General features: G+C 44.7%; 1 protein-coding gene across 4 annotated transcripts in view; it reads left to right on the top strand.

The window, feature by feature from the left end:
* PLPP3 (phospholipid phosphatase 3) overlaps window positions 1–17,213 on the top strand; it is a 99,057-nt gene that overhangs the window by 39,509 nt on the left and 42,335 nt on the right. For all 4 annotated transcript variants that reach the window (XR_009221823.1, XM_058552525.1, XM_058552524.1 and 1 more), the window contains one exon: window positions 5,718–5,875. Coding sequence is in view for 3 of the 4 variants with exons in the window: in XM_058552525.1 (XP_058408508.1) it covers window positions 5,718–5,875 (158 nt within the window). In the remaining variant the exon portion in view is untranslated. The remainder of the gene's footprint in view (window positions 1–5,717; window positions 5,876–17,213) is intronic.

Here is a 17,213-nt window from a genome sequence, read left to right as displayed (position 1 = left end):
TGAGCAGAACTCTATACTGTAGGCAGGATATAAATTCCTGTCACAGAGTCATAAGAGCTGCCTGATTTGAGCAACTACACTATTCTTAATAGCTACACACATATTCTACATCCATTATTATTTTGTGGGTAGGTATGTAGGCTTTCTGCAGATACTTGTTTAATTATTACTTTCACAGATCCTGGACTTTGCTTGTTTTAAGGTAACTACAGATTGGATTAAGTGGAAAGGTGGACAATTCTGGAAAAGGCACTTGAAGGACTGGGTATAGAGGAGCCATGGGAAGCCCCTCCCTGATGCTCTGATTCTGGTCCTGCAAAAGTGCAAAGATTTCTCATTCATTCTCCCACCCCTACTCTTTCCCTGCCCTCACAAGGGCTTTCTCAAAACCACTGAGAGCAGGAGGCTGTGTTTAATTTTGTGCAAACGTGAAGCTGTGGCTGAGGAGAGCAGGACTGAGGCTGGGTCACCTCTGTAACACTTCCCACATGACTTTATCAATGGGTGGGCCACGAAAACTTATCCTCTGTTTTTTTACACCCCACCCCCAAACCACCCAACCTGCCCAACTGTTAGTTTTTCAAAGCCCAAGAAGTTTCAAAGGCCTGAACCCAACACAGGAGCCTTTCTTCATGCTTTGATTTTCTGCACATTAAGTGTTTGTCAGTGAGTTCGTATTTCGCCTCCTCTGCAGCCTACACATCCCAAAAGGTCCCTGGAGGATAAGAAGTTAATTGATCCTTGATTAAAAGAAGGAGAATGCTTGAGTCTGGGTCGAGAATCACCAGATGGTGTGTGTGTTTTTTTATATATATGTAAAAACAGACTTTTTGGTTCTGCTTTGCAAAAAGCTCGTAATGTACCTTTCATTATAGATAAATCTAAATTCCAGGATATTGGCTTCAGAGTTTTGGTTCAGTTAGATACTGAGCATGTGCATGGTACATGGTGAAGGTTCAGTGAACAATAGCCATTGCTGTTGCCTTGACTGTTCCAAACAAAGCATTTTTTTGTCAAAGACCATGAGATTTGCTGAGCTTCAATTAACTTATTAATACTCATAGGTGCTTCGTGCTCTCTGTTTTAAGTGACTCACTTTATTTTTTTTAAAGATTTTATTTATTTATTTTTTTCCCCCCAAAGCCCCAGTAGATAGTTGTATGTCATAGCTGCACATCCTTCTAGTTGCTGTACAGGGGACTCGGCCCCAGCATGGCCGGAGAAGCGGTGCGTCGGTGCACGCCCGGGATCCGAACCCCGGCCTCTAGCAGCGGAGCGCACGCACTTAACCGCCAAGCCACGGGGCCGGCCCAAGTGACTCACTTTAGAAAGCACGCAAGAGTCAGATAATTTGAACCCTGTCCAGCTCCACCACTTACTTGCAGAGGGACTCTGGCAAGTCACTTTAATCCCTTTGAACCTTAGGGTGACTTAATGTGTTAGTTTTTATGACCGTTTCTTCCATTAGCCTTTGGGCCACCTGAAGGTTGGGACTTCAGCTCCTTCATCTCATTAGCCCAGTCAGTGCCTAGAACGTAAGAGGCAACCAGGTTGTCAGGCTGCAGTGGTTTATCTGGGGATCCTCAGTACAGTTTGGGCACATAATAGTTGTATAGTAAATGTTAGCTGTTATTATTATTCTCTGTGCTATTTTTTCCTTTCTTCCTTTCATTGTTTACTTGTGTATCTCTTCCAGCTCTGTAGTCAGATTTAAAATTGTCATCTCATAATGGCCATCAGTTTTGTTGACTGCCTTATGGGAATCACTAAACTATACTGAGTTTTCATTAATGTACTTTTAACACCGGGACCCCAAATACCTCCTACTCATATTTGGGACAAGTCAAGCCTCCCGTCCTCTGTGGGCCATCTTTCGTGTCTCTAGTAGGGCAGTCTTTTGTACCCTCGCTGCACTCTGTACGTATGTCAGTCCTCACACTGGAAATATTGTAGAGCACTTGTTTTTGTGACTTTGTTACAATGCCATGAGCCTCTTGAGGGCAGGCACTATGATATATTCACGTCTAGATTCCCAGAGGCTAGCACTGGGAATTTTCTTGAAATGACGACCAGGGACTGTAGTGGTTGGTAATAAAGATGGTGCCAAAATTAGAAATGGAGACCCTGCTTTGGAAAAGAGCAGCCTATTCTCTGTGTCCTGGAGAGGCAAGGCATGGTGTTATGTCTCTTGAGGACCAGCTGCCCCATTGGGGGAAGTGTTTATGCTTTTTCCGTCAACTGAAGGGATCTGAGGTTGCTCTGTTCCTGGAACAAAGTCAAGATTTGACTGGCATCACCCCCAGTCATACCACAAGTTTGTAGGGGAGACCGAAAAGCCATTGGGTTTCTAAATGCCATCTCCACGCCTTTCAAGAAAATAAATAGAACACGTTCAGATCCAACTCTTGTCTCTTTGTGGTCATCATCTACATAATCAGAACCGGAAACCCTCCCTGAGCCTTGGACAAGGAAGGAAGAAAAAGGATTTGGATTGCTCCCAGGTGAAGAGGGTAAAGGAGCTGAGCGGACGGATTTTCTTTCCTTACCTTCTCTGTGGAACTTCTCCCCCTTCCTCCTCTCATTTAGAGTGTCCACAGTGTGTGCCAGACTGTGCTGACATTACCAGTGCTGCTGCCTGGTGTCTTCCAGCTGAAGTGACTTCCTGTACTGATTTTGGTCAATGATGTGTGACTTCTCCTCCTAGATTGTATGCTCCCTGGGGGCTGGGCTTGTGTCATCTTTGTATTCCGTGTACTTAGTACACATAGTTAAGACTCACTAAATATTTGTTGAAAAAATGAATGAATTAATATATTAACTCATGACATCATCCCAGCAGTCCCAAAGCTAGATTTCATTTTTCCCATTAACCAGATGAGAGGGGCTTTTGGGGGTGTGAAATAACTTGCTCAAGTAGTAGGGAGCAGAGTTGAGATCATTAACCCAGTTCTGTCTAACTCACAGCTTTTATATGTGTTTTATTGTCCTTAGAAACATATGTTTTACAGGTCTATCATGTGAACACTATTAAAAATAGAAGCTGGGGGCCTAAGAGTGTAGCACAAATGGAAGGAACTCAAGTCTGTTCCCTTCCTGAGTTTATTAGCAACGCTTTGGCTCGTAGGCACCACAGAGGCTGTGGCCGGGCTCGGACATGGAGCTCAACGATTTTATCACGGTGTGTGGAACTTTAAAAGCGGACTATTAATATCATGCTGCTGACTTCTCAGCTACTTTTCATAGCCAACTTGGCCACATTTCAAAGTGTTTCAGCCGTGGAATGAAGATGGTTTAGGCCCATATGATATCTTTTCTCTGCCAGCCTCGAACCCCAAAAGGTCAGCTAGCTGCTCTTGCCACCTCTAAGTCAGAACCTTTGTCCACTGCCTCCCTGTGCCCTCATCACTCCACTGCAGACAGGGTTTCAAGAGCCAATGGTGATAGGCTTCCAGGGCCCCTGCGTGTTTACTCTGAGAAAGTCAAGCACAATGCTGTGGTGTGTTGCCGTTCTCTTTTCAAAGCACCAGTATGAATTTGATAAAATAAATTGTTGTTCTAGCAGGAAGCAGTTAGGGGTCACAAAATAAATAGCCATAGAATTCAAATAAATCCAAAGAATAAAACCAAATAAATCCATGTGTGTATGCACAGTGATACATAAATACACTTTTTAGAAAGTGAGCATTTTTATCGCTGCCGGTCTGGACCCAAGTAATTGAAAAATTGTGGAGTTCATGGAACATTTTTTTTTAAGAGGCAGTCTGGGCCTTCGAGTAACGTGACATGAATTTAATTCTTTTTGAAAAACATGAAAATGGAATTTTACCTTTTAAACAACCACTTATCTTAGGATTTTCCGCTAATGAAATTCACATTTGGACGAAACCAATTTGCAAAGTTCAATTAGGGATTTAGGCATTTTGGGGTGAGATTAAGAGACTCTGAATGAACTAAATGTTCTCTCTGAGTCCCTGTTCTCTCCACTTGAAGGTGAGCGATAGTATTGCTTAAATGAGGCTTTGAAATGACCTCTCAGTGTTGCTGGAAGATTCAGCAGAAAAGTGGATATAAAGTACTTTACACATTGTTGGTGCTCATCAGTGGTGGCTGTTATCATTAACAAGATGTATTTCGTGGTCTTCCCTAGTCCTAACATCAGTGGCTCACCTTTTAATTTGTGAGGTGGCATTGGGGCTTGGTATTGAACTTGGTGGTAGGGGAGGAAGAGACCTTCCAGTCTAAGAGAAGAGCACCAACCAAGACAGAGTCTCTGTGGACTGTTTTCTTGGAGGATGTGTCAAGGGGAGCAGCAGACCGTGAGTCTGGAGAGGGGAGGTTCAGGTCATGGGTAACTCTAGAGGTTATACTTAAGGACTTGATCTTATCCTGTGCGATGGGGAACCATTAAAGAGGCTTGAGCAAGGCAAGGACATGTGCGTGGCCAGGAAGAAACTGGTGGATATGTGTGAAGGTCAGGAGACCGATTTGGAGGCTATTGCGTGTCCAGGCAAGAGATATTGTGGGCTTTGAGTTTTTGCTTCAGGGTTATGAGGGACTTTTCCTGGCAGGTGATGGAATCCATTTGCCGTGACCTTTAAGAGAGTGGCATCTGAGCCAGCCGCTGATAAACTAGCAGCAGCTGCAAGAGTGGCTTGGGCTCCTGGATGCCCTTGGGCTCTGCTCCAGGTCTGCAGGCAGCACAGCCCAGCTCAGCTCTGCTCGGTCTTGTCAATGACTCTTTGAACAGTGCAGGAAAAGGATTGAAAATGGCATTCATTGAGCAGCTACTATGTGCCAGCACTGTGCTAGAAGTTTTATGTGCTTTGTTCTCCTTTAGTCGTCACCACAACTCATTTGTGGGGAAAGTGAGGCTCAGGAAGTTGGAGTGAGAACCAGAAGTCACGTTGCTGAGAAGTGGTGGATCTGGGATCTGACTCCAAGGCCTTCAGTACTCCATGCAGCAAGGCCTTAGGATGAGCTTCTCAAAGGGGAAATGGTTAAGACTTAGAGAAGAACATACTAGGAGGCGTAATGAGACATTGTTAGATTTGGGGCTGTGTTAGTAATTATTATAAACTGGGCTTTAATTTTTAGGAGGATGTTGTAGAACGGTGGGAAAGCTCCCGCCCTGTCTCTTCCACTGCCTCCCTCTGTGCTCTTGGACAAGACAAGAGGATGATGCCACACTCTTCCTTTTTTTTGTGAGGAAGATCAGCCCTGAGCTAACATCCATGCACCCAATCCTCCTCTTTTTGCTGAGGAAGACCGGCTCTGAGCTAACATCTATTGCCAATCCTCCTCCTTTTTTCCCCAAAGCCCCAGTAGATAGTTGTATGTCATAGTTGCACATCCTTCTAGTTGCTGTATGTGGGACGCGGCCTCAGCATGGCCGGACAAGCGGTGCGTCCGTGCGCGCCTGGGATCCGAACCTGGGCCGCCAGTAGCAGAGCGCTCACACTTAACCGCCAAGCCACGGGGCCGGCCCCATGCCACACTCTTCTCAGCGGTGGCTAAAGGAGGAAAGCAGGTGCATGTAGTGAAGCTCTCTACAGCGTGTAGAGCTCTACAAACGCAAGGAATTAATGTCACTGTCAATGTTGTTATTTGGGGTGGTCTTTGCTGTGGGTCGTTCTTCTTTGGTTTCCTGGCGCTGATGTTTTTCCCCTTCTTTTTTTTTGTTTTTTTTCTGGTATATGTGATGGTTCCATCTTGACCAGCGGGCCTGCCCTTCATCATCATTGAGACAAGCACCATCAAGCCGTACCATCGAGGGTTTTATTGCAATGACGAGAGCATCAAGTATCCACTGAAGACTGGAGAGACGATAAATGACGCTGTGCTCTGTGCGGTGGGGATTGTCATCGCCATCCTCGCGGTAAGCACCCAGACTGCCAGGCTCAACCTGTCTGACTTCCCCTGTGTCACATTCTAGAATATCTGAGCCAGCGGAGGCTTGGCAGGTCAAGTAGAATTTCATTTAATTAACACTATTTATTTCATGCAGTTAATACTGTTCCTAAAAGTGTTTTAAGATACTAAATATATATATACACATATATACTAAAAGTATTATAAAAGTATGTTAAGCACCCTTCTGAAATACTTTGCCTGCATTATCCCCACAACAATCCAATGAAGCCTAGATATTGTTCTTATCTTTCTTCTACAAGTTAAGAAACTGAGGTCCATGGAGTAGAAGTTATTTGCCCAAGGCCATTTGGTCAAGAAGTGTTAGAGTTGGGATTTGAACCTAGTTGTCCCTTACCCCAGCGGAGGGAGGAATGCCTCGTCAGATAGCATGGCATTTTCTGTGTCTGTCCACACTGGCTGTGACAGTGATAATGCCATGGCGTTCTCTGGCATATCGTTTAGTTCTCTCATCCAGTGGCTGTGGTGTCAAAGTGAAAATAAAATGGGACTTGAAATCCAGAGACCAAGGTTCTAGACCTGGCCCTCCACTGACGAGCTATCCATCTTTCAAACCAGGGGTGACCATCTTGCTTCATAGCCATAGTGTTGCATTGAGGAGTAAAAGAGATCATGAATATTGAAATACTTTGCAAACTCTTAATTGCTGAGCAGGTTACTCATATGCAGCTAAAGCCCAGATTTACATCCAGATCTTCCCTTAAAGGATGAAGTCCTCACTGAGGATGCAAAATGTGCCACAGACTTGGACAAGGCCTAGAATTATTCTGAGCAATGGTAGCCTCATGGGAATTGGGGTATGGCCCACCTGGGCTCTGCTTGGAAGGTCACTGCCCTGTTCTAGATGTGTCCATCTGGGGCAGGAGAGGGGAAGAGGAATTGAGGGTAATCCCGTCTTGTAATTTGTGGGTCATACATTTTCACGGCGGTCTGTTCCACACGTCTAATATTTTCTGTTTGTTCTTTGCCCTTGAATCCCAGTGATGTGGGCAAAAGAGATAGGCATCATGTCCATCAAAATAATAAATTCTCTCTCACAGATCCTTGAGTCATCTTTGTCTTAACCATAGCCTGGAAACTTATCTTTGGCCTGTGTTAGCAAGCCAAGAAGGAAGGAAGTTAGTATTAACAACACTATGTGTGAAATAAGTGTAGTATCCCCATTATACTAATGGAAACCCAAAAGCTCAAAGGGGGTAAATGATGTGCTCAAAGGCGACAGCTAGTAAATATGGACTTCATGCCTATGCCTGGCTTATTTCAAAGCCCTCTTTCTATCTTGCAGACTCGATTTTGGATGGGAGATTGGCTCTCCTATCCAAAGAAACTGCTCACGGGGATAGGCAGTCAGCTACTCTTGCCTGCTCTGGATCTAATGTAAGCTGCTGATGGTACATGAACCACAGTTCATGAATTTTTTTCTTTTGACTTCCCCACTCTGGGGGTTGGTTGTAAACTTTGAGACCCCTCTTTGTTTTTTAATAACATCATAAACCAAGCACACAATCAACAGTTTGAAATTGGGGAGGGGGAAGGGAGGCTCGTAGAATTCTTTCCAACCTTTAAAAGAAAAACAGTCCATTTGGCAGCTGTAGTAGTTTCTTAAGGGCGGATGGACTAAGGATCTTTGTGTTCAGAAACTGAGAAATATAAAAATCTGATTTTACTATTTGCTCCAAATTGACAGTGTGTGGTTGAGTTCTTTAGGACGAATGGCTTTTCCATTGCACGGTATCTCGTACTAAGGTTTGAACAGGTGTTTTTGACACTTGGAGGATCAGTTAATCGAATGCTTTTAGGAAGCTGAGTATAACCGGGGAGGGGTTAAGATAAGAATAGCCCAGTGACAGGGATGTCTGCTCTTCACTCTCTCTACGTGGGATTATCCCTGGCTTGCCTAGTGGGCTGCTCCCAGACATGGCGCAGTGGAAAGAGACACTCTTCAGAGGCCTTGCCACCCCCTAGCACTGCAAATTAGGCGAATCACTGGTTTCTCCAGCCCTCATTTTCCTCATTTGTAAAATGAGGGTGGTGTTTGAATTCACTCACGAGGATGGCTATAAGAATCAAATTGTGTCAGTCATAGGCATGTGCTTTGTAGCTGTGGGCAAGTGGACGTAGGGTACTAAAGTAGCTTCTTTGGGGTCTGTGCTTCTCTTCTGTTCTTCCTTCTTCAAGCGAAACCCCTGGTCAACAGCTCTTTTCCTGTTTTGGCCAAGACCTGTCCCTTCCTCCTCACAAGATGGTAACATTTCCAAATAAAATATCTTCCTAAGAGCTTAGCTGTTGCTTGTGTCTCTCCTCATGTCATGTTGATGTTTTAATTAAAGTGCTCCCTGACCTCCCAGGTTTTGTTGAAGCAGTCTTGTGCTGTGGCCTTGGTTATAGGATGAGCACCTTGCTTCTGCCTTGCTTCCTCATCCCATACATTGTCAGCAAAATAGGTTGGGAGAGTGCTTTCCTATAGGGCCAGGAAAGACCAGGCAAGAAAATACCACAGTAATTGTTATCCTTTGTCACGTGCTACTGTGTGCTGTAGAAACCTGTGGACCGTGTTCAAGCATTTCACCCTCAAGGAAACCCCAAGGGAGAGGTATTCGTTCTTATGGCTCTCAGTTTAGCATGAGTTAAAGGTGTAAGCTCTGGTTCATAGCTGAGCTCCTCTGTTATGGAACAAATAGCAAGTTAATTAACCTCAGTGAGGCTCATTTCAGTAGCTCATCTGTTAGATGGAGATAATATGTCTACTTAGTAAGGTTTTCAGAATTAAATGAGCTAATATATGTAAGTAACTCGGTGCCTGGCACCTACAGTATACTCAATAAATGTTAACTATTTTTATCATAAATGAGTAAACAGAGTCAAAAAGTGCTGAAGTGACTTAGCCAAGACCTTCTATCTGGTAAAAATAGAATCAGGAAAGGAACTCCAGCCTTTGGACACATCATATCTCCCACTCTTTCCTTGCAGTTAGTTCATTAGAACTCAGGTCTCTTGACTCTCACTCAGTGCTCTTTGCAAGAGGACTTTTCCCCCCGATCCAGCTGCCCCTGTATTTCAGCTGGAGGCCTGTGTGACATGTGGGCTCCTCGTGAGGTCTGCTTGCCTGCTTACCTGCCTTTAAGTACCCGAGTACCCATGGAAAAAGTAAAAGCAAAGACCCCAGAGGAAAAGTAACTCTCTTTAGTATACTCAATCCTGGAGCAGCTGTGCAACTTAAATTAAACAACAACAAGAGCACGTTGCCACTTTCCCATCATGACTGGCCACAGAGCCTGGCTGGCTCCAGCCAGAATCTGCTTCTGATCAGAGGGTGTGAATGACAGTCAGGAAGGGCGGAGGGGAACCCAGAGCTGGAAATCGAATCATCCTGCTGCTTGCTGCCCGCGCCTTCTCCTGCCATCTCCTGCCGTGGCAGGTTTGTTTGAAACAACAAGAGAAGCCTTACCTGATTCGGATGCCCTTGGCTCCAGTCCGAATAGTCCCCACAACAAAGGAAGGGAATGACGGTGGAGTTGCGAGTGTGGTTTGGAGATGCGAAACGTCTGAAGTTATAGAGAAAGCAGACACCTTTTTATGGCAGGAGATATGGAAAACTCTAGTCATTTTGACCTCTTTTTCAGATGTACTTCAGATTCTGGAATTATAGCATAATAGGAATTCCTTCCAAATCCGCAAAGCAATGGTTCCTGTCCCTGCCTTGTAAAGGCTTAATGACTCTCGCAGCGCTGAGATTAGGAGCAAACACTAAAAGATCGTCTCCTATCCAGCCTCCTCTCAGTTTGCCTTGCACTGTGCTGTGAAGAGTATTATGGGCAAAGATTTTCATATGGAAAAAATGCTCTGTGTTCTTTTTAAATAAACATGGGCTCAGTGCTTACGTTGGTCAGACCCTGAAAGGAGTTTATATAGATTCCTGATATCTAGGGGTTGACACAGGGGTGAGTCATGGGTGAATCCCCTTCTCCTTCTGGCTATAAAAATGCTACTTTTACTCTCAGATCCCATTGAATCTAATCCTCTGTAATAATATTCCTAACTAGAGAAAAATCTCAGACTTTGGCACCATCTGACTTAGGTTCATGTCTCAACTTCTGGGCTTTCTTGTTCTGTGACTTGTCCTTTGAGCTCAGGCAAGACATTAACCCCCTTGGAAAAGAGCTGCGCCTTACCTTTCTGTAAATTGGAGACAATAGTTCACCAGCTCGGTAGGCTTGTTTTGGGGGTCGAATCAAGTGCCGTGATGTGTGTCATCACTGAGAATCATCCTTTCCATTTCTGCAGTGTTGTACAGTTTACAAAGGGGCCTTCATGTGCACATTCTCTTATTTGCACTTGGTAGTGATCCTGGGAGGTTGATTGTTACAGCTACGGCGACTGGGGTCAAGGATATTAAGTGACTTTCCCATAACTAATTAGTGGCAGGGCCAGACTAGGAGTCCTCTGATGCTAAGGCTCAGGCTTTTTCAAATAATGACACCACTGCCGCCTTCTAAAGCCTGCCTCCTTTCCACAATTATTTATCAAACCCCCATGGTGTAGCAGGTGCTGGGACACAGTGGTGAGCCGCAGCCCAACTAAGCTGCATATTGTCTTCAACATTAAACTGCCAGAAGTTGCCTCGTCTCAAGTAGACAAAGAGCACCTTCAATACATATTGCCTTGTAATGTGATTTGCAGCCGAGTCTTGTCTCCCCAGCTAGATGATAGGTTCCTGGAAGGCAGAGACCAGGCCTTTTCTTCTTGCACATGGTAGGTGCTAAATAAACACCAAGCAGACATCTCCTTCTCTAGGAAGCATTCCTGGGCTACCTTCTCCCCCACCTTCCAAAGATCCCAGAGATCCCTGGGCCCAGCTCTGTCTTTGCAGTTACTGTGCTGAACTGTCATGTCTGTTTACTTGTTTATTTCCTGGTTACCCTGTTAGCTGCATGGGGGTAGGAACTAGTCTGATTTGATTTTGTATTGCTAGTGCAAGGCACAGACTTTGGTGCTCAATATATGTTTGTAAAAATTCACAGAGGAGACTATAAATTTTGTGCAGAAAATCAAAAGCATTAGGCCAAAAGGTGTCAGAGGATATATGGAGCAGGGAAAAGTATCCTATTCTCTTCCCCAAGATCTTAAATATGGTCCATGGTGTACATGGGAATGTGCGAATTTCTTGCTGGACAGACAAGAAGAAGAGCTTAATACCTCCAAGTCTTGTTTATTCAGGATCAGGCTTCATTTTGCCTACATCTGGACTTCATTACTTCCTCCCCACCCCCCATCGCCCTTTATCTGAGAGAGCACTGCCAAGAAAACAAGGTTCCCCAAGATTGCCTCCTCATTAAAGGTTAGTCGAGTTCTCAACTCTGAAAGAAGTGAAGTCGTGCTGGCCCAGCGGTACCTTGGTGGGAGACCCGGTCCCCCAGTTTACAATCCACTACATCTGTGCAATTACCAAGACCACCAACAGAGAGTGGCCACATTAATCCTTCAACTGTGTCATCCCCTGATCAGATGGCTACAGAGTTCTTCTAAAACTTTTTTATGCCTGGGGGTATGGTGGGAGGGGGCATCTATTTGCAATTTAACAAACACAAGCATCGAGATTAGGATTTCATTTGTTCTCTTTCCCCACCACTCAACCTCTCATGCCCTGGAAGAGGTGAGAGCTGCAGCCATTCTTTGTTAGCTCTTAGGGGTTAATGACTATTTGAAAAACGTATCTAATATGAAAGTGATGATATTCTTCATTTTAAATGATAATGCTTAGGAGGCTGAGAAATCCATACTGTGTGAGTCTGTGTGTTAGAGGATGAGATAGAGAGCCGGATAACATTTACTAGCTATCTAATGGGCCAATATGCCTTATCTTAAATCCTCTTCAACAGCTACGTGAAGTAGGTATTATTTACCCCATTTTACAAATGAGGGAGGGTACTGGGACTTACTGGGGCGATGTAACTAGTGTGAGGTTAGTCAACGTAGTGAATGGGGGACAGGGATGAAAACCCAGGTCTGTCTGGCTTCAGAGCCCAACTGCTTGAACTGACATGTATTGAAGGCCCACTCTGTGCTAGGGCTCAGCGAGTGCTCTTTATTTAGTGAGCTGTAAAAGCTCCTGGGCTTGGAGAGCTCAGTGTGTGGAGGAAGATAAAACATCTAAACCACTGGGCAGATGATGTCACAAGGTCGGCAGTGTGCGGTAGTAGTTTGTACAGAAGATGATACCCTGCTGTTGCAGATGCTTGGTGAGACCTCCCTTAGAGCAAGCAGGCACTGTGTAGGCACCTGGGCCTAGAAGCTGGTGTAGGAGACGCAGATGCTGCCCTCAGAGCTTAGGGTCTAAAGGGGAGAGGTCAAGTACAAGACTGACTACACCCTTAGCCCCTCAAGGAGACTAAAGAATTGGTCAGAATAAGCAGAGAGTCAAGGCAGTGCAGGGGGGTGGGCCCCAGAGAGGTGAGAGCTTCAAGGACAAAACAGACCATGTGCTGTAGATGTTCTGAGGTATAAATAAAGTCCTATAGGAGTTCAGAGGAAGGTCACTGGAGGTTGTTTTCATTGCCAAAGGCTTCATCATTATCATCATCATCATCATCACCATCATCATTCATTGAGCAATTGTTCCATTTAATTATCACAACAACCCTGGAGCTCTTGGTACTGTCATCATCCCCGATTTCACATGTCAGGAAACTAAGAGTTATGGAGGTCAGTTGTCTAAGACTCCTAAGTAAGAGAGCCAGAACTCTAACCCAGTGCGCTAGTTGGCAGTTGAGCTCCACTTGAAGGATGGTGGGACTTTCGTCAGAGATCCTGACATTCCAGGCAGAGGGGATTGCTCCAACGATGGTCGAGTCTGACACAAGAGTGTTTTCAGGAAATGCAGAGCAGACTTGTTTGGCTGGAGACATAGAGTCTAAGGGAGTCAACAGAGATAAGGTAGGAAAAGATTTTGGCAAGATTGTGAAATTCTTTGAATGCTAAGGAGTTTTTACTCCAATTAATTGGCTAGAGATTGGTGAAAGTATTTTAAGCTAGCTTGATCAATTTTCTAACCAAGGTAAGGATGAGGCCTGAACCACAGTGGTGGCAATGCAAGGGGAAGAGAGTGAGAAAGATGGATGTGAGACACCTTGCAAAAGTAGGGTGAACAGAATTTGATGAGAATGGGATAGATGAGGGGGAGGAGTCTAAGATTCCATGTCTTTGCAGTTATGTTTGGTGGCACCTTGAGTGGAGGTGGAGGGAAGAGAGTGAGGTTTGGGGCAGAAGCTGGAATGAGTGTGATCCTATACTTGGTGAGGTTGACATGATAATAACATCAGTTTCTTAGACTTGGTGAGGTTGACATGATGATAACATCAGTTTGATAACTAGTTGGGAGATTTGGCAGAAGATTGGAATAGGACTGATAGGGGTCAGCTGAAACGAGAGAGTGAGAGAGAGAGATGCTCTTTTGGAGGTCATCTTCACAGTGGTAATAATTGAAACTATTGAAACAGGTGAGATCACAGCAGAATGGCAGGGATATAATCCTAGGAAGAGCCACATTTATCTGGTAGAACCCAGAATTGGAGCTACTGGAAGAAGGAGAAAGGTATTTGAGAAATAGGAAGAAAATCACTGGCGTGTGATATTAAGGAATTTAGGAAATTCAGTGTCAAAAGGGAGTAAGCAATGGGCAGTGGGCAATGCTACAGAAAGAATAGTCAGGAGGCTCTTGCACGGACTGGCAGAGCCGGTCATCTAGGAGACCTGTGGCCTTGAGTCCCTGACTTTTGGGGAAATAACAATGCTTCACGCTTCTGACTGCCTTCTTTGTAAAGCTTGTGGACTTAGGGTGGCCGCTGCTGATTTCAACCCTAAATCGCCTCTGTGGCCGTACTGGCCTCTTTGCTGTCCATATTCTAGATATTGGAGTGTTGACTTACCCATAGAGCCCAGAAGCTCCACTGGTGGCCTTGGACAGATCTGGGTCCTCACTGCCTTTCCCAGTCTGTGAGGTGCTGATCTCCTGCCAAGCTGAAGACAGCCAAGTAGGAGAAGAATCGAAGATTAAATTTCTCATCAATTATTTCTAGTCATTGAAGGTACTACATTTTATTGTAAAAGATGGAGCATTCAGCTTCAGCGAAAATACAGCTACATTTCTGTCTCCATCGTCAGAAGCAGGACCCCGATACGTTACAATGATTCTCTCTTCATTATTCTCCATTATCAAATGTTTGTTGAATGAATGTCTTCTGGACTGAAAGAAGTTCGTTAATCTGCATAGCTGAGCTGTGGAAGAACAGCTTGGCGCTCTGTGGCTAGCAGGGACTTGCATGTGCACGTGCCTGACAAGATTACATGACCTTACCAGGTGCTCTGTGAGTGTCTGTCTCCCTGGAGACGTAGATTCTGTGGCCTGCTAGGACTTCTAAGAGAAAGCCAGCTTGACGCCATTGGACAGAGTACAGGAACTAGAATGAGGAGGTCCGGGCTGCAGCGACGGCCCTGCCCCTGCCTCATTTCTGACCGAGAGTGATTCACTGGTCCTGGCCTTCTCCATCCTCACATATAAAGTGCCAATAATAATTTAGTAGTGCATAGGGAGTTGTGAGAAGTGAATAACACAGTGGATGTGAAAATGCTTTGTCAGTTGTAAAGTGCTATGCAAATATTATTATTCAAGCAGATCAGAATATAGGGAAGTTTGTCCTTCGAACGCAGCAGGAGAAGAAGAGTTCTCAGTCTCTAAAAGAGGGATTATTGGGACACTATGTGCAAAAATCTTACTTTTCTTGGGATAATGTATAGAGTGGAATATTACGAACAAGACAGTAGGGCTGCTCGTGCTGCCTTGGGTTTAGACTTCCCTTCCGCTTTGCTTCCCCGAAAAAGCCATCCCAGATAAAATGGTCAGAACCAACATATTCATACACACAGTTTCTGGTTCTACCCTACAGAGGTGGTACTTCCAAACTCTTCAATTTAGTGTTCTTTTCCAAGGAGCTCTTGGAAGTATCTTGGAAAAGATATTATCTGCAAGTATTTGTTAATTTTTTGTTTCCCTTCTCCAAGGGAAGGAGGAAAAATTAACTTTTGGAAGGTTCTTCTGCTGGATGCCAGGCATTTGACATATCACCTTCTTGAATCCCCTGGCAATCCTGCCAGGTAGATATTATTAATTTTATTTTATAGACGAGGAGACCTAAGCCCAGAGAGGTGAAGTCACTTGCTTAAAGTAAGAGATGGGATTCAGACTGAAGTTTTTCTGGCTCCAAAGTCGGCTTCTTTCATCACCCTGTGCTCTCTCATTTCCAAAAAGTCTATCCTAGCGTTTCTCCAGATTTCCTCTCCGGAACAGTTCAATATTTGTGCACATGTGGGCAGCTGTGCTATTTTTCACCAGAAAAGACAGGAAGAGGAGCTGTCTTAGAGTTGGAGACAACCTCCCTCCAAACTGGCCGTTCTCAGGCGAGGACTGGTCCCTTTCTGTCCCCTCGTAGCATAATTGCAATGCTTTCTCACTTTATTAGTTTCCAGATTCTGTGCCAAGTGCTTTAAAAGGCAGGTAGGGGAGAATTCTCCTCTGCTGGCCTGGCAGCCTGCCATCACCTCCAGAATCTGCTGCTTGCTGTTTCAGAAAGGGATCAACATTGACTGCATTTTTCTCAGCAGTGACATTTACATATCACAACCTTGCTGACTGAAGCAGAAATGAGGGCTCCAGGGGCGGGAGTCTGGGGGTGGAGACAGCCTTTGTAGGGGGAGGCAGGAGGAGGGAAGAGCTTATTTTATTACTCAGGAATAAAAACATTGTGAGTAATGAATAAAGTCCGAAAGCAGTAAATCTGGAACTCCAGAGTTAGGTGTGTAACGTGTCGTGGAACAATTTAAGCCTTCGCCTCTTCTGCAGAGGTGAGGTATTCGGGCTGCCTTTCACAGCCCGAATTTCATTAAATGGTCTTTTAAGGGTTAGGATTACAAGAAGCCAAGTCCGGCTGGTTCATAATGATGATTTATGGCTGTGTTGTCGACTCCCCGACCCTTCTGTACTAGGGGATAGAGAAAATACATAATTTGTTGCTCATTAACTCCAAGATCTGTCAGGGCTGCCGCAGAAGCCATGTGGTCCTGGAGTCACGTGTCTGCTAAATGGCTTCAGCCTGGTCCTGTCCTTGAAAATATAGTCACGCGTCGCTTAACGGCGGGGACGTGTTCTGAGAAATGCATCGTTACGTGATTTGTTGTACATCACAGTGTACTTACACCAACCTAGATGATATAGGCTACTACACACCTAGGCTGTGTGGTACTAATCACACGGGGCCACCGTCGTATATGCGGCCCGTTGACTGAAACGTAGTTATGTGGTGCGCGACTGTATACAATTGTTATTCTACAGTGGAAATTGTTTTTAATACCAATAGAAATAATAAAATTATCTCAGTGTAGTCTGCTGTGGGTCTTTGAACTGGAGAGTCAGACTATCTGGTCTCTGCTCTTAACTCTGTCACTTACTAGCCTCAAATGCTTCAGATAAGTTACTCTCTCTCAGTGCCTTAGCATCTCCATCTGTAGAATGAGTATATCTTCTTCCCAGAGTTGCAGATTAAATGAAACTGTAAAGTGCAAAAGAAGGGTAAAAGATTGATGCTATTATTAGCATTATTAGTAATTTCAGGTGCCAGAAAATGTTCTCTTTACCCCTTTCTCGTCCCATGAGAGGAAGAGGTGACTCCCCTGAAATTAATCAGTACATTCATGTAAGAGATACTTATTTGCAATGGAAACTCACGTGTTCTTTTTCAGCATCAAACAGGAAAGCAGAGGCAATTTAGATACAGTTTCTTCACCTGTGGCAGTGGTACAGCGCAAAGAACTGAAGAGCAGTCCAAGGGCAGGGCTTGTACATGGGCCTTGGTTCTGTTTCTGGCCTGTGGTGTCATCTCCGAGGAAGGCCTTTCCTCCGCTACTGCTTTTATTGGTTTATGGTTGGGAGGCTAGTGGTGGAGGTCACACAGGAGAGTTGAGAACAAATGTCATTGCACTTATGAAGTAATACATCACGGAGTCTAGCGCCCCCATTTTGCAAATGGAGAAACTGACTTACCCCAAATTCACTCAGTAAGCAGGGACTCCAACCCTGGCCCCTTGACCCCTAGTTAAGTGTTCTTCCCTCTGCGTCTCAAGTCACGTGAGCATGATTTATAAATAAAGAGGAATAAGAAAGAGTTAGAGAACCTGGTGGTGGTAATAACATCTGGAACTTGTTAGCCTGTAAGGTTACATGGGTAAAAGAATAA

Source organism: Diceros bicornis, chromosome 13 (genome assembly GCF_020826845.1).
Source record: "Diceros bicornis minor isolate mBicDic1 chromosome 13, mDicBic1.mat.cur, whole genome shotgun sequence".
Lineage (NCBI taxonomy): Eukaryota > Metazoa > Chordata > Mammalia > Perissodactyla > Rhinocerotidae > Diceros > Diceros bicornis.
Note: the sequence above shows the minus strand (reverse complement) of the source record. Positions and strands in the feature narration are given on the sequence as shown.